The sequence below is a fragment of the Zonotrichia albicollis genome, chromosome 34 (genome assembly GCF_047830755.1).
Source record: "Zonotrichia albicollis isolate bZonAlb1 chromosome 34, bZonAlb1.hap1, whole genome shotgun sequence".
NCBI classification, from domain to species: domain Eukaryota; kingdom Metazoa; phylum Chordata; class Aves; order Passeriformes; family Passerellidae; genus Zonotrichia; species Zonotrichia albicollis.
This window is the reverse complement of record NC_133852.1, coordinates 1,183,195-1,204,933: the sequence shown is the minus strand read 5'-3', so window position 1 is coordinate 1,204,933 and position 21,739 is coordinate 1,183,195. Positions and strand designations below refer to the sequence as shown.

General features: G+C 60.9%; 1 protein-coding gene across 1 annotated transcript; it reads left to right on the top strand.

Moving 5' to 3' along the window:
• Positions 1–93: 93 nt before the first annotated feature.
• On the top strand, positions 94–21,667 carry PORCN (porcupine O-acyltransferase). The gene is given in 15 exon segments (XM_074531215.1): positions 94–374; positions 2,501–2,693; positions 4,855–4,898; positions 7,150–7,331; position 10,237; positions 11,499–11,628; positions 12,437–12,451; positions 13,887–13,965; positions 13,967–14,013; positions 17,062–17,162; positions 17,833–17,909; positions 18,918–18,981; positions 20,361–20,446; positions 21,165–21,275; positions 21,363–21,667. Coding segments are annotated over 15 exon segments (1,368 nt in total). The 5' UTR covers positions 94–238; the 3' UTR covers positions 21,465–21,667.
• Positions 21,668–21,739: the final 72 nt, after the last annotated feature.

The window sequence follows — 21,739 nt, the reverse complement described above, 5'->3', positions numbered from 1 at the left end:
CGCCCCGTCGCGCGCCGCCATTTGGCCGCGCCTCACTCTGATTGGTCAGCGCTGCAGAGCGGGGCGGGACGGCGGGCGCTGATTGGTGGACGAGGGGGCCCCGCCCCTTTCCCCTCAGGCGGGCGGGCGGCGCGCCGGGCGAGGCGCGGGCGGGGGATTTGGGGGCATTTCGGGGTTTTTTGGGTTTTTTTTGGGTTTTTGGGGGTCCCGGCACGCAGCGAGCCCCGCTCGGGTCGGGATGGCGGCGCTGCCTCCGCGAGAGTTCGCGGCGCAGGTGCTGCCCGGCTGCGTGGTGCCCACGGCGCGCCAGGGCCTGGCCCAGCTCTGGCCGCTGCTGCTGCTCTGCCTCGGGGCGCGGCTGCTGCACCGGCTGCGTGAGTGCGACCGGACGGGGGGACACCGGGGGGAACCGGGGCCCTGGGCAGGCCGGAGGGGTGGGGGACATCCGGTAGGCCGGGGAGAACCGCGGCCCTGGGGGGAACCGGGACCCTGGGCAGGCCGGAGGGATGGGGGGACATCCAGGGGTCCCGGGGCTCTGTGGGGACACGCGAGGGGCTGGGGGGAACCGGGGGTGTGAGGAGGCCAGAGGGGTGGGGAGTACACCCGAGGGTCTGGGGGTTCCGGGGGGCCTGGGGGTTCCGGGGGGCCTGGGGGTTCCGGGGGTCTGAAGGCCTGGGGGTGTTCTCGGGTTTGGGGGACGGGACCCTTAGGGTTTGGAAGTGTTGCTGGTTTGGGGTGAGGGGATACCGGGGTGTAGCATAGGGTTTTGGGTTCAAGGACCCCCGGAGTTTGGGGGTATTCCTGGTTTGGGGTTCAGGGACCCCCGGGGTTTGGGTTCAGGGACCCCCGGGTTTTGGGGGTGTTCCCGGTTTGGGGGTTTGGGGACCCGCAGGGGTTTCAGGTTTGGGGATCCCCAGGGTTTCGGGTGAGGGGATGCCCGGGGTGTGGGGGCATTGCCAGGTTTGGGTGAGGGGACCCCCAGGGTGGGGGCAGTGTCCTGTTCGGGGTTCAGGGACCCCCAGAGTGTGGGGACATTGCCGGTTTTGGGTGAGGGGACCCCCAGGGTGGGGGCAGTGTCCTGTTCGGGGTTCAGGGAGCCCCGGGATGTGGAGGCATTGCTGGTTTTGGGTGAGGGGATCCCTGGAGTTTTGGGTTCAGGGACCCCCAGGGTGGGGGTGTTACCAGGTTTGGGGGTGTCCCCTGACCCGTGTCCGTGTCACAGCCCTGCCCCGGGGCGGGAAGCACGCGGGGGCAGCGGCCGGGGGGGGGGAATGTCTGGTTCGGGGTCTGGGGTCCGTGGATCCCCGGGGTTTGGGGTTCATGGATGCCTGGGGTTTGGGGTTCATGGATCCCCGGTGTTTGGGGTTCATGGATCCCCGGGGTTTGGGGTCCGTGGATCCCCGTGGTCTGAGGTCAATAGATCCCTGGGGTTTGGGGTCAATGGATCCCCGCGGTTGGGGTCCATGGATCCCCGGGGTTGGGGTCAATGGATCCCTGGGGTCTGGCGTCCATGGATCCCCGGGGTTTGGGGTCCATGGATCCCCGGGGTTTGGGGTCTGTGGATCCCCGGGGTTTGGGGTCCGTGGATCCCCGGGGTTTGGGGTCCGTGGATCCCCGGGGTTTGGGGTTCATGGATCCCCGGGGTTTGGGGTCCGTGGATCCCCGGGGTTTGGGGTTCATGGATCCCCGGGGTTTGGGGTCAGTGGATCCCCGGGGTCTGGGGTCAGTGGATCCCCGGGTTTGGGGTCCGTGGATCCCCGGGTTTTGGGGTCAGTGGATCCCCAGGGTTTGAGTCCATGGATCCCCGGGGTCTGGGGTCCGTGGATCCCCAGGGTCTGGGGTCCATGGATCCCCGGGTTTGGGGTCCATGGATCCCCGGGGTTTGGGGTCCATGGATCCCCGGGGTTTGGGGTCCGTGGATCCCCGGGGTTTTGGGTTCGTGGATCCCCGGGGTCTGGGGTCCGTGGATCCTCGGGGTTTTGGGTCCGTGGATCCCTGGGGTTTGGGGTCTGTGGATCCCCGGGGTTTGGGGTCAATGAATCCCCGGGGTTTGGGGTCCGTGGATCCCCGGGGTTGGGGTCAATGGATCCCCAGGGTTTGGGGTCAGTGGATCCCCGGGGTTTGGGGTTTGGGGTCCATGGATCCCCAGGGTTTGGGGTTTGGGGTCTGTGGATCCCTGGGGTTTGGGGTCCGTGGATCCCCAGGTTTGGGGTTCATGGATCCCCGGGGTTTGGGGTTCATGGATCCCCGGGGTTTGGGGTTCATGGATCCCCGGGATCAGGGGTCAGTGGATCCCCGGGGTTTGGGGTCCGTGGATCCCCGGGGTTTGGGGTCAGTGGATCCCCGGGGTTTGGGGTTCATGGATCCGTGGGGTTTGGAGTCCGTGGATCCCCGGGGTTTGGGGTTCATGGATCCCTGGGGTTGGGGTCAATGGATCCCCGGGGTTGGGGTCAATGGATCCCCGGGGTTTGGGGTGCCCCTGACCGTGTCCGTGTTTCAGCATTGCCGCGGGGCGGGAAGCACGCCGGGGCGGCCGCCGGGGGGCTCCTGGCCCTGCACCATTTCTTCGGGGCTCAGGCGCTGTGGGTGGCCCTGCTGAGCGGGCTGTGCGTGCTCACCCTGCTGCTGAGCCGGGCCCGCGCCCACCGCGGCCTCTGCCTGGCCCTGGCCGCCCTCAGCTACCTGCTCATGGGGTATGGGGCACTGGGGGGCACTGGGAGGGGGACTGGGGGCACTGGGAGGGACTGGGAGGGGAACTGAGGGCACTGGGCGGGAACTGAGGGCACTGGGAGGGGAGCTGGGGACACTGGGAGGGACTGGGAGGGACTGGGAGGGGAACTGAGGGCACTGGGCGGGAACTGAGGGCACTGGGAGGGGAACTGGGGGCACTGGGAGGGGAACTGGGGTCACTGGGAGGGGGTTTGGGGGTGGTTTGGGGGGGCTCTGCCTGGCCCTGGCCGCCCTCAGCTACCTGCTCATGGGGTATGGGGCACTGGGGGGCACTGGGAGGGGGACTGGGGGCACTGGGAGGGACTGGGAGGGGAACTGAGGGCACTGGGCGGGAACTGAGGGCACTGGGAGGGGAACTGGGGGCGCTGGGGGGCACTGGTAGGGGGTTTGGAGCGGGCTCTGCCTGGCCCTGGCCGCCCTCAGCTACCTGCTCATGGGGTACGGGGGCACTGGGAGGGACTGGGAGGGGGATTGGGGGCACTGGGAGGGACTGGGAGCAGTCTGAAGGCGCTGGGAGAGGGATTGGGGGGGCTCTGCCTGGTCCTCGCTGCCCTCAGCTACTTGCTCATGGGGTATGGGGGCCTGGGGGGCACTGGGAGGGGAACTGGGGTCACTGGGAGGGACTGGAAGGGGAACTGGGGGCACTGGGGGGCACTGGGAGGGGAACTGGGGGTACTGGGAGGGACTGGGGGGCACTGGGAGGGGAACTGGGGGCACTGAGGGGCACTGGTAGGGGGTTTGGGGCGGGCTCTGCCTGGCCCTGGCCGCCCTCAGCTACCTGCTCATGGGGTATGGGGGCACTGGGGGGCACTGGGAGGGACTGGGAGGAGGTCTGGGAGCACTGGGAGAGGGATTGGGGGCACTGGGAGGGACTGGGAGGGGAACTGGGGGTGCTGGGGGGCACTGGGAGGGGACTGGGGGCACTGGGAGGGACTGGGAGGGAACTGAGGGCACTGGGAGGGACTGGGGGGCACTGGGAGGGGAACTGGGGGTGCTGGGGGGCACTGGGAGGGGGTTTGAGGGGGGCTCTGCCTGGCCCTGGCCGCCCTCAGCTACCTGCTCATGGGGTATGGGGGCACTGGGGGACACTGGAGGGGAACTGGGGGCACTGGGAGGGACTGGGGGGCACTGGGAGGGGAACTGGGGGCACTGGGAGGGGGATTGGGGGCACTGGGAGGGCACTGCGAGCACTGGGAAAGGGACTGGGGGCACTGGGAGGGGCTTGGGGATGCTGGGAGCGGGTTTGGTGGGACTGGGAGAGGAATTGGGGGCACTGGGATGGACTGGGAGAGGGACTGGAGGAACTGGGAAGGGTTTGGGGCCACTGGGAGAGGGACTGGGAGCACTGGGAGGGAGACAAAGGGCATTGGGATGAACTGGGGGATCGATGGCATTGAACTGGAGTGACTGGGAAGGGGTTGGGGGGCACTGGGACAGACTGGGCTTACTGGATGAACTGGGGGATCAATGGCATTGAACTGGGAGTGACTGGGAAGGGGTTTGGGGGCACTGGGACAGACTGGGCTTACTGGGATGAACTGGGGGGTTGGTGCCATTGAACTGGGTGTGACTGGGAAGGATTGAGAGCTCTGACTGGAGGGACTGGGGTTACTGGGATGAACTGGGGGGTTGGTGGCATTGAACTGGGTGTGACTGGGAAGGGGTTTGGGGCACTGGGAGGGACTGGGAGGGACTGGGGTTACTGGGATGAGCTGGGGGTGGGCACATTGAACTGGGAGTGACTGGGAAGGGGTTGGGGGGCACTGGTACAGACTGGGGTTACTGGGATGAACTGGGGGATCAATGGCATTGAACTGGGAGTGACTGGGAAGGATTGAGAGCTCTGACTGGGAGGGACTGGGGTTACTGGGATGAACTGGGAGTTGGTGCATTGAACTGGGTGTGACTGGAAGGGGTTTGGGGGACACTGGGATGGACTGGGGGTCACTGGGATGAACTGGGGGTTGGGCACATTGAACTGGAGTGACTGGGGTCACTGGGATGAACTGGGTGTGACTGGGAAGGGGTTTGGGGCACTGGAGTGACTGGGATGGACTGGGGTTACTGGGATGAACTGGGGGTGGGCACATTGAACTGGGAGTGACTGGGAGCCCCTCCCCCCAGGGAGCTGCACATGGTGGACACGGTCACGTGGCACAAGATGCGAGGTGAGACCCCCCCCCAAGGACCCCCAGACCCCCCCAGAGCCCCTCCCCCCCTACACACATTTTGGGGGTCCCCTCAGTTTTGGGGTCCCCCCTGATTTTGGGATCCCCCATTGATTTTGGGGTCCTGTGGGGGCACAGGTGGTGGTGAGGGTGAGACCCCCCCCTCCTTCCCCTCCCCCCAGGACCCCCAGTTTTCCTCCTCTCCCCCCATTTGGGACCCCCCAGTTCCTTCCCCAGCCCCCTGGGGATGTGGGGCGCATCCAAATTTTGGGGTCCCCACTGATTTTGGGTCCCCCCTGATTTCGGGGTCTCCCCTGATTTGGGTTCTCCCCAGTTTTGGGGTGGCCGCTGATGTTGGGGTCCCCCCTGATTTTGGGTTTCCCCGATTTTCGTGGTTCCCCGATTTTTGGGTTCTCTCTGATTTTGGGGTTCCCCCCAATTTCGGGGTCTCTCTGATGTGGGGTGCCTGATGTTTTTGGGGTCCCCCCAGTTTTGGGGTGCCTGATGTTGGGGTCCTTTGTGATGTTGGGTGTCTGATGCTGGGGTCCCCCAACTTTGGGATCCCCTCTGATTTTGGGGTTTTCTCCGATGTTGGGGTGCCTGGTGTTTTCAGAGTGCTTGATATTTTTGGGGTTCCCCCGATGTTGGGGTCTCCCCCTGATGTTGGGGTCTCCCCCGATGTTTTTGGGGTTCCCCTGATGTTGGGGTCCCCTCTGATTTTGGGGTCCCCCCCGATTATGGGATCCCCTCTGATTTTGGTATTTCCCCCTGATGTTGGGGTGCCCAATATTTTTGGGATGCCTGGATTTTGGGGTGCCCTCGATTAAAGGTGCCCGATGTTGGGGTTCCCTCTGATGTTGGGGTGCCCGATGTTGGGGTCCCCCCCGATGTTGGGGTGCCCGATGTTTTCTTGTCCCCCCGATTCGGGATGCCCGATGTTGGGGGTTCCCCCCTGATGTTGGGTCCCCCTGTTTGGGGTCCCCTTTGATTTCGGGGTCCCCCCAACATTGATGTGCCCGATGTTGGGGTCCCTCCGATGTTGGGGTCCCCCCTGATTTGGGTCCCTCCCGATTTCGGGGTTCCTCCAATTTTTTGTTCCCCTCTGATTTTGGGGTTCCCCCCGATATTTGTGTCCCCCTCGATATTGGGGTCCCTCCCAATGTTGGGGTGCCCGATATCAGGGTCCCCTCTGATTTCGGGGTCCCCCTAACATTGGTGTGCCCGATGTTGGGGTCCCTCCGATGTTGGGGTCCCCCTGATTTGAATTCCTCCCGATTTCGGGGTTCCTCCAATTTTTGGTTCCCCTCTGATTTTGGGGTTCCCCCGATTTCAGGATCTCCTCTCATGCTGGGGTACCTGATGTTGGGGTCCCTCCTATTTTGGGATCCCTTCTGATTTTGGGGTCTCCTTTGATTTTGGGGTCTCCTTTGATTTCGGGTTCCCCCCTGATGTTGGATCCCCCCTGATTTTGGGGTCCTTTCTGACATTGGGGAGCCCCCGATGTTTTTGGGTTCCTCCCAATGTCAGGCTCCCTTCTGGTGGGAGGGTTACCCCTGATTTGGGGCTCCCCCCGATATTTGGGTCCCCCTCGATATTGGGGCCCCTCCTGATGTTGGGGTGCCCGATATCGGGGTCCCCTCTGATTTCGGGGTCCCCCCAACATTGGTGTGCCCGATGTTGGGGTCCCTCCGATGTTGGGGTCCCCCCTGATTTGGGCCCCTCCCGATTTTGGAGTTCCTCCAATTTTTGGTTCCCCTCTGATTTTGGGGTTCCCCCAATTTCAGGATCTCCTCTCATGCTGGGGTACCTGATGTTGGGGTCCCTCCTATTTTGGGATCCCTTCTGATTTTGGGGTCTCCTCTGATTTCGGGGTCCCTTGCGATTTTGGGATCTCCTCTGATTTTGGAGTCTCCTTTGATTTTGGGGTCTCCTTTGATGTTGGGGTCTCCTCTGATTTTAGAGTCTCCTTTGATTTTGGGGTCTCCTTTGATGTTGGGATCTCCTCTGATTTTGGGATCTCCTTTGATTTTGGGGTCTCCTTTGATTTTCGGTCCCCCTGATGTTGGATCCCCCCTGATTTTGGGGTCCTTTCTGACTTTGGGTTCCCCCCGATGTCAGGCTCCCTTTTCGTGGGAGGGTCACCCCTGATTTGGGGTTCCCCCCGATATTTGGTTTCCCCCTGATGTTGGGGTGCCCGATGTTGGGGTCCCCCCCGATGTTGGGGTGCCCCTGACGCCCCCGCTGTCCCCAGGGGCGCAGATGGTGGTGGCCATGAAGGCCGTGTCGCTGGGCTTCGACCTGGACCGGGGCACGGGCGGGGCCGAGCCCAGCCCTGCTCAGGTGCTGGGGTACCTGTGCTCCCCTGGATCAGTGGTGTTCGGGCCCTGGGAGCCCTTCGGGGCCTACCTGAGAGCTGTGGAGGGACCGCCCCTGGTATGGGGAAAAAACGGGGATTTGGGGTGAAAAATGGGGATTTGTGGTGAAAAAATGGGGGTTTGGGGCAATGGGGTTGGATAGGGGGCTGGGGTACCTGTGCTCACCTGGATCAGTGGTGTTCGGGCCCTGGGAGCCCTTTGGGGCCTACCTGAGAGCTGTGGAGGGACCGTCCCTGGTATGGGGAAAAAACAGGGATTTGGGGTGAAAAATGGGGATTTGGGGTGAAAAACAGGGATTTGGGGTGAAAAATGGGGATTTGGGGTGAAAAACAGGGATTTGGGGTGAAGAATGGGGATTTGGGGTGAAAAACAGGGATTTGGGGCAATGGGGTTGGATAGGGGGCTGGGGTACCTGTGCTCCCCTGGATCAGTGGTGTTCGGGCCCTGGGAGTCCTTTGGGGCCTACCTGAGAGCTGTGGCGCCTCTGGTATGGGGAAAAAACAGGGATTTGGGGTGAAAAACAGGGATTTGGGGTGAAAAACAGGGATTTGGGGCAATGGGGTTGGGCAGGTGCTGGGGTACCTGTGCTTGCTTGGATCTGTGGTGTTCGGGCCCTGGGAGCCCTTCGGGGCCTACCTGAGAGCTGTGGAGGGACCACCTCTGGTATGGGGAAAAACCAGGGATTTGGGGTGAAAAACGGGGATTTGGGGTGAAAAATGGGGGTTTGGGACAATGTGGTTGGATGGGGGCTGGGGTACCTGTGCTCACCTGGATCAGTGGTGTTCGGGCCCTGGAGCCCTTGGGGCCTACCTGAGAGCTGTGGAGGGACCGCCCCTGGTATGGGGAAAAAACAGGGATTTGGGGTAAAAATGGGGATTTTGGGACAAAAAACGGGGATTTGGGGCAATGGGGTTGGATAGGGGGCTGGGGTACCTGTGCTTGCTTGGATCCGTGGTGTTCGGGCCTTGGAGTCCTTTGGGGCCTACCTGAGAGCTGTGAAGGACCGCCCCTGGTATGGGGAAAACCAGGGATTTGGGTGAAAAATGGGGATTTGGGACAAAAAACGGGGGATTTGGGACAATGGGGGTTGGATAGGGGGCTGGGGTACCTGTGCTCACCTGGATCTGTGGTGTTCGGGCCCTGGGAGCCCTTTCGGGCCTACCTGAGAGCTGTGAGGGACCACCTCTGGTATGGGGAAGAAACAGGGATTTGGGGTGAAAAATGGGGATTTGGGGTGAAAAATGGGGGTTTGGGACAAAAAATGGGGATTTGGGACAAAAAATAGGGGATTTGGGACAATGGGGTTGGGCAGGTGCCTGGATCCGTGGTGTTCGGGCCTTGGGAGTCCTTTGGGGCCCTACCTGAGAGCTGTGGAGGACCGCCCCTGGTATGGGAAAAAACAGGGATTTGGGGTGAAAAACAGGGATTTGGGGTGAAAAATGATGATTTGGACAAAAAACAGGGATTTGGGCAATGGGGTTGGGCAGGTGCTGGGGTACCTGTGCTTGCTTGGATCAGTGGTGTTCGGGCCCTCAGAGCCCTTCGGGGCCTACCTGAGAGCTGTGGAGGGACCACCCCTGTATGGGGAAAAAACAGGGATTTGGGGTGAAAAAGGGGGATTTGGGGTGAAAAATGGGGGTTTGGGGTGAAAAATGGGGATTTGGGACAATGGGGTTGGATAGGGGGCTGGGGTACCTGTGCTTGCTTGGATCAGTGGTGTTCGGGCCCTGGGAGCCGTTTGGGGCCTACCTGAGAGCTGTGGAGGGACCGCCCCTGGTATGGGGAAAACCAGGGATTTGGGGTGAAAAACGGGGATTTGGGGTGAAAAACAGGGATTTGGGACAATGGGGTTGGATAGGGGGCTGGGGTACCTGTGCTCCTCTGGCTCCGTGGTGTTCGGGCCCTGGGAGCCCTTTGGGGCCTACCTGAGAGCTGTGGAGGGACCACCCCTGGTATGGGGGAAAAAACAGGGATTTGGGGTGAAAAATGGGGATTTGGGACAAAAAATGGGATTTGTGGCAATGGGGTTGGATAGGGGGCTGGTGGGTACCTGTGCTTGCTTGGATCCGTGGTGTTCAGGCCCTGGGAGCCCTTTGGGGCCTACCTGAGAGCTGTGGAGGGACCGCCCCTGGTATGGGGAAAAACCAGGGATTTGGGGGTGAAAAACGGGATTTGGGGTGAAAAATGGGGGTTTGGGGTGAAAAATGGGGATTTGGGACAAAAAACGGGGATTTGGGACAAAAAATAGGATTTGGGACAATGGGGTTGGGCAGGTGCCTGGATCCGTGGTGTTCGGGCCTTGGGAGTCCTTTGGGGCCTACCTGAGAGCTGTGGAGGGACCGCCCCTGGTATGGGGATAATGGGGGAAAAACAGAAGAAAATGGGAAAAACTGGGATTTGAGGAAATAGGGATTTGGGGGGAAAAACAGAGATTTGAGGGTTTTGGGGGAAATTGGGGTTCGGTGGAAAAATGGAGGTTTGGGGGAAAAAACAGGGTTTGGCAGGGAAAACGGGGATTTGGGGAAATGGGAGATTTGGGAGAAATAGGAAGTTGGTGGGGGAAAATGGGGGTTTGGGGGGAAATGCAGAGTTTGGGAGGATTTGGGGGAAATGGGGGTTTGGGGGGGAAATAGGGATTTGGAGGGCTTGGGGAAATGGGGATTTGGGGAGTTTTGAGGATTTGGGGAAGTGGAAGATTTGAGGGAAATGGGAAGTTTGGGGGGAAATGGGGATTTGGGGGGCAATGAGAGTTTGGAGGAAAATGGGGATTTGGGGGAAAATCAGGTTTGGGGGGATTTGGAGGGAAATGGGACTTTGGTGGATTTGGGGGAGAAGGGAGTTTGGGGAAAAAGGGGGTTTGGGCAGAATTGGGGGAGTTTGGGGGGAAATGGGGGGTCTGGGGGTGTCAGTGGTGGGGGGGTGTCCCTGTGGGGTTGGGAGGGGTCTGGGGGTGTCCCTGTGAGTGTGGGGGTGTCAGCAATGGGGGTTGGGTTTGTCTGTCCCTGTGTCTGTCCGTGTGTCTGTCTGTGTGTCTGTCTGTGTGTCTGTCCGTGTGTCTGTCCCCTGTGTCTGTCTGTGTGTCTGTCCCCTGTGTCTGTCTGTCCCTGACCCTCCCTGTGTCCCCCCCAGAGCGCAGCCCGGGGCTGGCCCTGTGTCTGTGTCTCTGGTCTGTGTGTCTGTCTGTCTGTGTGTCTGTCCCTGTGTCTGTGTGTCTGTCTGTCTGTGTGTCTGTCCCTGTGTCTCTGTCTGTGTGTCTGTCTGTGTGTCTCTCTGTCTGTCTGTGTGTCTGTCCCTGTGTCTGTGTGTCTGTCCCTGTGTCTCTGTTCTGTCTTGTGTCTGTCTGGGTGTCTCTCTGTCTGTCTGTGTGTCTGTCTCTGTGTCTGTCTGTGTGTCTGTGTGTCTGTGTGTCTGTCCCTAACCCCGCTGTCCCCCCAGAGCGCGGCGTGGGCGCGGAAGGGGCTGCGCAGCCTGGGGCTGGCCCTGTGTCTGTCTGTCTGTCCCTGTGTCTGTGTGTCCCTAACCTGTGTGTCTGTCCCTGTGTCTGTCTGTCCCCTGTGTCCGTGTGTCTGTCCCTGACCCCGCTGTCCCCTCAGAGTGCAGCCTGGGCGCGGAAGGGGCTGCGCAGCCTGGGGCTGGCCCTGTGTCTGTGTGTCTGTCTGTCTGTCTGTCTGTCTGTCTGTCCCTGACCCTCCCCGTGTCCCCCCAGAGCGCGGCCTGGGCTCGGAAGGGGCTGCGCAGCCTGGGGCTGGCCCTGTGTTCTGTCTGTCTGTCTGTCTGTCTGTCTGTCTGTCTGTCCCTGACCCTCCCTGTCCCCCCAGAGTGCAGCCTGGGCGCGGAAGGGGCTGCGCAGCCTGGGGCTGGCCCTGTGTGTGTCTGTCTGTCTGTCTGTCTGTCCTGTGTCTGTGTGTCCCTAACCTGTGTGTCTGTCCCTGTCTGTCTGTCTGTGTCTGTGTGTCTGTCTGTCTGTCCCTGACCCCGCTGTCCCCCCCAGAGCGCGGCGTGGGCGTGGAAGGGGCTGCGCAGCCTGGGGCTGGCCCTGTGTGTGTCTGTCCCTCTGTCTGTCTGTCTCTAACCCTGCCATCTCCCCAGAGTGCGGCGTGGGCGCGGAAGGGGCTGCGCAGCCTGGGGCTGGCCCTGTGTGTGTCTGTCTGTCTGTCTGTCTGTCTGTCTGTCTGTGTGTCTGTCTGTCTGTCTGTCTGTCTCTAACCCTGCCATCTCCCCAGAGCGCGGCTGTGGGCGCGGAAGGGGCTGCGCAGCCTGGGGCTGGCCCTGCTCTGCCTGCTGGTCAGCACCTGCCTGGCCCCGTTCCTGTTCTCCAGCTGCCTGCCCCTCTACGGGGCACGGGCCCTGCGCAGGTGGGACCCCACAGCGCCCCAAAACACCCCCAGGAACCCCCCAAATTCCCTCTCAAAGTCCCCTCTAAATTCCCCCAAATTCCACCAAAATCCCTCCCAAAATCCCCCTCAAATCCTCTCGAAATCCCTCTCAAAATTCCCCCAAATTCCACCAAAATTCCCCAAAATCCCTCCCAAAATCCCCCTCAAATCCTCTCGAAATCCCTCCCGAAATCCCTCTCAAAATCCCCTCTCAAAATCCCCCAAATTCCACCAAAATTCGTCCAAAATCCCTCCCAAAATCCCCCACCAATTCCCCCAAAAATACCCCCAAATCCCTCTCAAATCCCCCCAAATCCCCTCCAAGTCCCCCCTCAAAATCCCCCAAATTCCACCAAAATTCCCCCAAAATCCCCCTCAAATACCCCCAAAATCCCCCCCAATTCCCCCAAAATGTCCTAAAATCCCCCAAATTCACCTCAAATTCCTCCCAAAATCTCCCCAAATTTCACCAAAATTTGCCCAAAATCCTCTCAAATCCCCCATAAATCCCCCCAAATCCCTCCCAAACTCCCCTGGGACCCCCTAAACGCCCTCAGGGACCCCAAAACCCTTCCAGGAGCCCCCAAACCCCCTCAGGGACCCCAAAACCTTCCAGGAGCCCCCAAACCCCGACAATCCCCAACCTCAACCAAGGGGCCCCAAAAACCTCTGGGGGAGCCCCTAAACCCCTTCCCAGGACCCCCAAAATCCCCCGGGACCCCCAAAATCCCTCGGGGCCCCCCCAGCCCCCCCTCACTGATGTCTCTGTTCCCCCGGTGCTGCCCAGGAGCGTCTTGGCCAGGTGAGCGGATTGGGGGGGTTTGGGGGGAATTTTGAGGGTCCTGGGGGGTTTAGGGGGTCCCAGAGGGGGTTTGGGGTGGCCAAGAGGGATTTGGGGGGGATTTTGGGGGGGCCTGAAGGGAGTTTGGGGGAGGCAAGAGGGGTTTGGGGGGGCTCAGAAAGGTTTGGGGGGGACAGGAGGGGTTGGGGGAGGGGCAGGAGGGGTTTGGGGGCATTTTGGGGGAACCCAGGGGGGATTTGGGGGGGCATAAAAGCGGTTTTGGGGTGCAGGAGAGGTTTTGGAGGGGTTTGGGGTGGCCAGGAGGGGTTTGGGGGGCTCAGAAAGGGTTTGGGGGGGCAGGAGGGGTTTGGGGCTCCAGGTGAGGAGTGGACAGGAATGGGGCACTTAGGGATGGGGGGATTTGGGGGGTCCTGGGAGGGGGAGCCCGGGGGTCACAGGGGGAATCTGGGGGGACATGGATGGGGGGACATGAGGGGGGGTGGCACCCTAATGTGTGTGTCCCCCCAAATCCTTTCTCTGGCTCCAACCCCCCCCCCAAAACCCCCAAAACCACCCCCCCAAACCCTGAACTCCCCCATTTTCCCTCAAATCCCCCCAAACCCCAAACTCCCCCAAACCCCCCCTCCAAATCCCAAATTCCCGTTTCCCCAAAATCTCTCTCAACCCCTGAACTCCCCCATTTTCCCCAAATCCCCCCCCCAAACTCCTGTTTCCCCAATATCTCCCCCAAACCTCAAACTCCTCAAACCCCCCAAACCCTGAACTCCCCATTTTTCCTCAAATCCCCCAAACCCCAAACTCTCCCAAATCCCCCTCCAAACCCCAAATTCCCGTTTCCCCAAAATCTCTCTCAAACCTGAACTCCCCCATTTTCCCCAAATATCCCCAAACCCTGAACTCCCCCAAACCCCAAACTGCCCCAAATCCCCCCCAAACCCTGAACTCCCCCAAACTGCCCAAATCCCCCCCAAACCCCCCAAACCCTCCCATGTCCTCCCAAACCCCAAACTCGCCCTGACCCCTCACATCGCCCCCAAACACAAACCCCAACCTCCCCATATCCTCCCGTCCCCCTGTCCTCTGTCCCTGTCCCCCCTGTCCCCTGTCCCTGTCCCTCTGTCCCTCTGTCCCCCTGTCCCTGTCCCTGTCCCTGTCCATGTCCCTGTCCATGTCCCCCTGTCCCTCTGTCCCCCTGTCCCCTGTCCCTGTCCCTCTGTCCCCCTGTCCCTGTCCCCCGTCCCTCTGTCCCCCTGTCCCTCTGTCCCCCTGTCCCTGTCCCCCTGTCCCCTTGTCCCCTGTCCCCTGTCCCCTGTCCCCTGTCCCTGTCCCTGTCCCCTGTCCCCCTGTCCCCTGTCCCTGTCCCCCTGTCCCTGTCCCCTATCCCTGTCCCTGTCCTGTCCCCTGTCCCTGTCCCTGTCCCTGTCCCTGTCCCCAGGTGGCTCCGTGCCTACGAGAGCGCGCTCTCGTTCCACTTCAGCAATTACTTCGTGGCCTTCCTGTCCGAGGCCACGGCCCACGCTGGCAGGGTCAGGGCACAGCGAGCGCCACGAGCACCTGCACTGGTGAGGGACAGTGACAATGTGACACTGTGTGACATGTGTGTGACATGTGTGTGACATGTGTGTGACACTGTGTGTGACATGTGTGTTGTGACATGTGTGTGACACTGTGTGTGTGACACTGTGTGTGTGACACTGTGTGACACTGTGTGTGACACTGTATGTGACATGTGTGACTGTGTGTGACGTGTGTGTGACACTGTGTGACACTGACGTGTGTGACACTGACCCCTGTGTGACACTGTGACACTGTGTGACACTGTGTGACCCTGTGTGACACTGACACTGCACAGCAAGCACCACGAGCACCTGCACTGGTGAGGGACAGTGACAATGTGACACTGTGTGGACACTGTGTGTGACATGTGTGTGACACTGTGTGTGAGACTGTGTGTGACACTGTGTGTGTGACACTGTATGACACTGTGACACTGACCCCTGTGTGACACTGTGTGTGACACTGTGTGTGACATGTGTGTGACACTGTGTGTGACATGTGTGACACTGACCCCTGTGTGACACTGTGTGACACTGACCCCTGTGTGACACTGACCCCTGTGTGACACTGTATGACACTGTGACACTGACCCCTGTGTGACACTGTGTGTGACACTGTGTGTGACATGTGTGACACTGACACTGTGTGTGACACTGTGTGACACTGACCCCTGTGTGACACTGACCTGTGTGTGACACTGTGTGTGACATGTGTGACACTGACCCCTGTGTGTGACACTGTATGACACTGTGTGTGACATGTGTGTGACACTGTGTGTGTGACACTGTGTGTGACACTGTGTGTGTGACACTGTGTGTGACATGTGTGTGTGATACTGTGTGACACTGTGTGACACTGACGTGTGTGACACTGACCCCTGTGTGACACTGTGTGACATGTGTGTGACATGTGTGTGACATGTGTGTGTGACACTGTGTGTGACACTGTGTGTGTGACACTGTGTGACACTGTGTGTGACACTGTGTGTGTGACATGTGTGACACTGACCCCTGTGTGTGACACTGTGTGTGACATGTGTGTGTGATACTGTGTGACACTGTGTGACACTGACGTGTGTGACACTGACCCCTGTGTGACACTGTGTGTGACATGTGTGACACTGTGTTTGACACTGTGTGTGTGACATGTGTGTGACATGTGTGACACTGACCCCTGTGTGTGACATGTGTGACACTGACCCCTGTGTGACACTGTGTGACTGTGTGTGACACTGTGTGCGACATGTGTGACACTGACCCCTGTGTGACACTGTGTGTGTCATGTGTGACACTGACCTGTGTGTGACACTGTGTGACCCTGTGTGACACTGTGTGTGACACTGTGACACTGTGTGACCCTGTGTGACACTGACACTGCACAGCGAGCACCACGAGCACCTGCACTGGTGAGGGACAATGACAATGTATGTGACACTGTGTGACACTGTGTGTGACACTGTGTGACACTGTGTGACACCGTGTGTGACACTGTATGTGTGACACTGTGTGTGTGACACTGTGTGTGACACTTTGTGACACTGTGTGACACTGACCCCTGTGTGACACTGACCTGTGTGTGACACTGTGACACTGTGTGACACTGTGTGACCCTGTGTGACACTGACTGCACCGCGAGCGCCACCACTGGTGAGGGACACTGACCATGTGTGACACGGTGACACTGACAGTGTGACACTGACTGCACCCTGAGTGATAGTGACGGTGTGACACTGACCTTGTGTGACACTGATAGTGTGACACCGACCTGTGTCACACTGCCCCTGATGTCCCCTGTGTCACTCTGTCCCTGTGTGTCACACTGTCCCTGTGTCACACTGTCCCTGTGTGTCACCCTGTCCCTGTGTGTCACATTGATGTCCCCTGTCACACTGTCCCTGTGTCACACTGCTGTCCCTGTGTGTCACACTGTCCCTGTGTCACACTGTCCCTGTGTCACGCTGTCCCTGTGTCACACTGCTGTCCCTGTGTGTCACACTGTCCCTGTGTCACACTGCTGTCCCTGTGTGTCACACTGTCCCTGTGTCACGCTGTCCCTGTGTCACACTGCTGTCCCTGTGTGTCACACTGTCCCTGTGTCACACTGTCCCTGTGTCACACTGTCCCTGTGTGTTACACTGTCCCTGTGTCACACTGTCCCTGTGTCACACTGCTGTCCCTGTGTCACACTGTCCCTGTGTCACACTGTCCCTGTGTCACACTGCTGTCCCTGTGTGTCACACTGTCCCTGTGTCACGCTGTCCCTGTGTCACACTGCTGTCCCTGTGTGTCACACTGTCCCTGTGTCACACTGCTGTCCCCTGTGTCACACTGCTGTCCCTGTGTCACTCTGTCCCTGTGTGTCACACTGTCCCTATGTCACACTGCTGTCCCCTGTGTGTCACGCTGTCCCTGTGTGTCACGCTGTCCCTGTGTGTCCCCAGGGACCTGGCGGTGTCACACTGTCCCTATGTCACACTGCTGTCCCCTGTGTGTCACGCTGTCCCTGTGTCACACTGCTGTCCCTGTGTCACGCTGTCCCTGTGTGTCACACTGTCCCTATGTCACACTGCTGTCCCCTGTGTGTCACACTGTCCCTGTGTCACTCTGTCCCTGTGTGTCACGCTGTCCCTGTGTCACACTGCTGTCCCTGTGTCATTCTGTCCCTGTGTGTCACACTGCTGTCCCCTGTGTCACGCTGTCCCTGTGTCACTCTGTCCCTGTGTGTCACACTGCTGTCCCTGTGTCACACTGCTGTCCCTGTGTCACACTGTCCCTGTGTCACACTGTCCCTGTGTGTCACACTGCTGTCCCTGTGTCACACTGCTGTCCCTGTGTCACACTGTCCCTGTGTCACGCTGTCCCTGTGTCACACTGTCCCTGTGTCACACTGCTGTCCCCTGTGTGTCACACTGTCCCTGTGTGTCACGCTGTCCCTGTGTCACACTGTCCCTGTGTGTCACACTGTCCCTGTGTGTCACGCTGTTCTCTGTGTCACACTGTCCCTGTGTCACACTGCTGTCCCCTGTGTGTCACACTGTCCCTGTGTGTCCCCAGGGACCTGGCGGTGTCGCGGCCCCTGCGGGTGGAGCTGCCGCGCTCCATGGCCGAGGTGGTGACAAACTGGAACCTGCCCATGTCCCGCTGGCTGCACACCTGTGAGCACTGGGGACACTGGGGGGACTGGGGACACTGGGGGGGACTGGGGACACTGGGGGGACTGGGGGGGCCCTGAAGGCCATACTGGTGTGAGTGGTGTCCCATACTGGTGTCCCATACTGGTGTGAGTGGTGTCCCATACTGGTGTCCCATACTGGTGTGAGTGGTGTCCCATACTGGTGTGTCTCACTGGTATCACTGGTGCACACCGGTGTCACTGGTGTAGCTGATGTCACTAGTGTCCCTGGTGCCCCACACTGGTGTCACTGGTGTAGCTGATGTCCCTCACTGGTGTCCCACACTGGTGTCACTGGTGCCCCGCACTGGTGTCACTGGTGTCACTGGTGTGGCTGATGTCCCTCACTGGTGTCCCACACTGGTGTCCCTGGTGTCACTGGTGTGGCTGATGTCCCTCACTGGTGTCACCGGTGTCCCACACTGGTGTCACTGGTGTCCCACACTGGTGTCACTGGTGTCACTGGTGCCCCGCACTGGTGTCACTGGTGTCCCACACTGGTGTAGCTGATGTCCCACACTGGTGTCCCACACTGGTGTCCCTGGTGTCCCACACTGGTGTCCCTGGTGTCCCACACTGGTGTCACTGGTGTCACTGGTGTCCCTGGTGTCCCACACTGGTGTCACCGGTGTCCCATCCCGGTGTCCCCACAGACGTGTTCCAGACCGCTCGCTGCCTGGGCACCTTCGCCGCCGTGCTGGGCACCTACGCAGCCAGCGCCCTGCTGCACGTGAGGGACCCCAAAACCCCCTAAAATACCCCAAAAATGCCCTAAAAACACCCCAAAACCACCCCAGCGCCCTGCTGCACGTGAGGGACCCCAAAACCCCCTAAAATACCCCAAAATACCCTAAAGAACACCCCAAAGCCACCCCAGCGCCCTGCTGCACGTGAGGGACCCCAAAACCCCCTAAAATACCCCAAACACAACCCCAAAATACCCTAAAACCACCCCAAAACCACCCCAGCACCCCACTATACGTGAGGGACCTAACACCCCCCAAAAACACCCCCAAAGCCCCCAGGCCTCCCTCCAAAAGCTCCCCAGTCCAGCACAGACACCCCCAAAACCCCCCTGGGCCCCCCAAAAGCCTCCTGGAATCCCCCAATCCAGCCTGGGACCCCCCAAAACCCCCTAGAACCCCCCCCAGCCCAGCACGTACACCCCCAGACCCCCCCAGACCCCCCAAAAGCCCCCCAGACCCCCTCAATCCACACGGACACCCCTAAAACACCCCAAAACCCCCCTGGACCACTCCCAATCCAGCAGGGAGCCCCCAAAAGCTCCCCAGACCACCAAAAAGCCCCCTCTGGACTCCCCCAATCCAGCCTGGGACCCCCCAAAAGCTCCCACTGGACCCCCAAAGGCCTCTCAGAACCCCCCCAGTCCAGCACGGACACCCCCAAGACCCCCCTGGAACCCCCCAAAGCCCCAGAGACCCCCTCAATGCAGCCTGGAACCCCCCCAAAATTCCCCTGGACTCCCCCAGACCCCTCCAAAACCCCCTGGACCACCCCCAATCCAGCAAGGACCCCAAAAAGCCCCCTGGACTCCCCAAAAAGCCCCCAGACCCCCCAAAAAAGCCCCATGGACACCCCCAAAATCCCCATGGACACCTCCAAAGCCCCCTCGACTCTCCCCCCAATGCCCCCCAGACCCTCCCCAAAGCCCCCCACTGCCCCCTGGCACCCCCAAAGCCCCCAGACCCCCCCAGAGCCATGGTGTCCCCCCCGGCAGGGTCTCAGTTTCCACCTGGCCGCGGTGCTGCTCTCCCTGGGCCTCATCACCTACGCCGAGCACGGTCAGCGCTGGCCCTTTAAGGGGCGAGGCCAGATGGGGTGGGAGGGGCCCAATGGCTGGGGCTTTAAATATGGGTGTGGCCTAATGGGAAGGGAGGGGCTGAGGATGTGGGTGGGGCTGTAATGCTGTGAATGAGAGGTGTGGGTGGGGCCTCAACTGTGGTGGGTGGAGCCTATTTGTGCTGGGCGGGGCTAAGAGGGTGTGGGCAGAGCCTGTGGTGATGGGCAGGGCTATGGGGTGTGGGCGGAGCTTGCAGTGAGGGGTGGGGCTATAAGGGTGTGTATGGTGATGGGCAGGGCTATGAGGGGTGGGTGGAGCCTGCAGTGATGGGCGGGGCTATTGAGGGGGTGGAGCCTGCAGTGATGGGCGGAGCTACTGGGGGTGGAGCCTGTGGTGATGGGCGGGGCTATTGAGGGGGTGGAGCCTGCAGTGATGGGCGGGGCTATGAGGGTCTCAGTGCTGATGGGTGGGGCTATTAAGAGGGTGTTGCCTGCAGTGATGGGCGTGGCTATGGGTGTGGGTGTGGCCTGTAGTGGTGGGCAGGACTATGAGGTGTGGGAGGAGTTTGCAGCGATGGGCGGGGCTATGAAGATACAGGAGGAGCCTGCAGAGATGGGCGAGGTTATAAGGGTGTGGGCAGAGTCTGCAGTGGTGGGCGTGGCTATGAGGATGTGGGTGGAGCCTGCAGTGATGGGCGGGGCTATGAGGGGGTGGACTGTAGCAATGGATGGGGCTATGAAGCCTGTATTGATGGGCGGGGCTATGAAGGGATGGGTGTGGCCTGCAGTGATGGGCGGGGCTGTGAGGGTGTGGAAGGAGTCTGCAATGATGGGCAGGGTATAAGTGGTAGGTGGAGCCTGAAGTATTAGGCGTGGCTATGAAAAGGTGTGGCCTGCATGGGTGGGTGGGGCTGTGAAGGTCTGGGTGCTGATGGGCGGGGCTATGAAAGGATGGGTGGGGCCTGCAGTGATGGGCAGGGGCCATAAAGTGATGGGTGGAGCCTGTGGTGATGGGTGTGGCTTTGAGATGTGGGTGGGGCTGGAAGTGATGGGCGGGGCTATGAAGGGCTCTGTGCTGAATGGGCAGGGCTATTAAGGGGGTGTGACTTCCAGCTATGGGCAGGGCTTTAATGGGTGGGTGGAGCCTGTAGTGATGGGAGGGGCTATAAAGGGGTGTGGCTTGTAGTGATGGGTGGGGCTATGAATGGATGGGCGGGGCCTGCCATGGTGGGCAGGGCTGTGAGGGTCTGGCTGGTGATAGGTGGGGCTATGAAGGGGTGTGGCCTGCAGTGATGGGCGGGGCTCTGAGTGGTGATTGGTGTGTCTATGAGGGGTGTGGCCTGCAGTGGGCGTGTCCCTTGCTGACTCCGCCCTCATGCAGCTCTGAGGCAGCGCCTGGCCGCCATCTTTGACGCCTGCGTGCTGTCCAAGCGCTGCCCCCCGCGCTGCAGCCACCGCCACAAGGACGTGAGAACGGGGACACCGGGGGGCCTGGGGTGGTTTGGGGTGATAACGGGGTGAGGATGGCGGTTTGGGGACCCCTGGGTGGGAGGGCAGAGGGTCTGGGGGGCTCTGAAGGGGTTTGGGGGAGCGCTGGGGGGCCCTGGGGGCACAGCAAGGGGGTTCAGGGCTCCTACAGGCACTTGGGGGAATCTGGGGAGTCCTTGGGGTTCCCTGAGGGAGTTTGGGGTCCCACAGATGCTGTGGGCGTGGGAGGTGAACATGAGGAGTTGGGTTTGGGGGGCTCTCTGCAGGGATTGGAGGGGTCTCTGAGGGTTTTTGGGGTCCCACAGATGCTGTGGGTGCGGGAGGTGAACATGGGGGGTTTGGGGTCCCTGAGAGTTTTTGGGTCCTGCTGATGCTGTGGGTGTGGGAGTTGAACACGGAGGGTTTAGGGGGTTCCTGCAGGGATTTGGGGGGTCCCTGAGAATATTTTTGCGCCCTGCTGATGCTGTGGGTGTGGGAGTTGAACACGGAGAGTTTTTGGGGTCCCATAGACGCTGTGGGTGTGAGCAGTGAACAGGGGGGATTTGGGGTGTCCCTGATGATATTTTTGGGCCCCGCAGATGCTGTGGGTGCAGGCTATGAACACAGGGGGATTTTGGAGTCCCGCAGATGCTGTGGGTGTGGGAGGTGGACATGAGGGTTTTGGGGGGGTCTCTGATGATATTTTTGTGTCCCGCAGACGCTGTGGGTGCGGGCTCTGAATGGGGCCTTGGGTGCCCTGGCCCTGTTCCACCTGTCCTACCTGGGTGCCCTGTTCGATGTGGAGGCCGAGGACGCCGTGGAGGAGCAGGTGGGATCCCCGAGCCCCCCGGAGCCCTCCCGAGGTCTGGGGCCGCCCCCACCATCGGGAGCGCCCTGACGCCCTCCCCCTCCTCAGGGCTACGGCATGGCCTACACCGTGCGCAAGTGGTCCGAGCTGAACTGGGCCAGCCACTGGGTGACGCTGGGCTGCTGGGTGCTGGCCCGGCTGCTGCGCTGAGCCCGGCGAGGCCACCGGGGGCAACTGGGACGAGCTGGGAGCGCCTGGGAGGACCGAGCACCACAGAGAGCGCGGCCGCTCCGCCCGCCGGGGCCGCTCCGCGCCGGAAGCGCCTCTCGATGGTCCCAACTTCCGCTCCGGGACGTTTCCCGCCCTTTCTCGGGCGCCGCGCGGCCGCGCTGGGACCAATAAAGCCTCGCCTCGATGGTTTCTGTCAATCATTCCCGGGCGGCCAATGGGAGTGCGAGGGGCGGTGCCACGCGGCGCATGCGCGG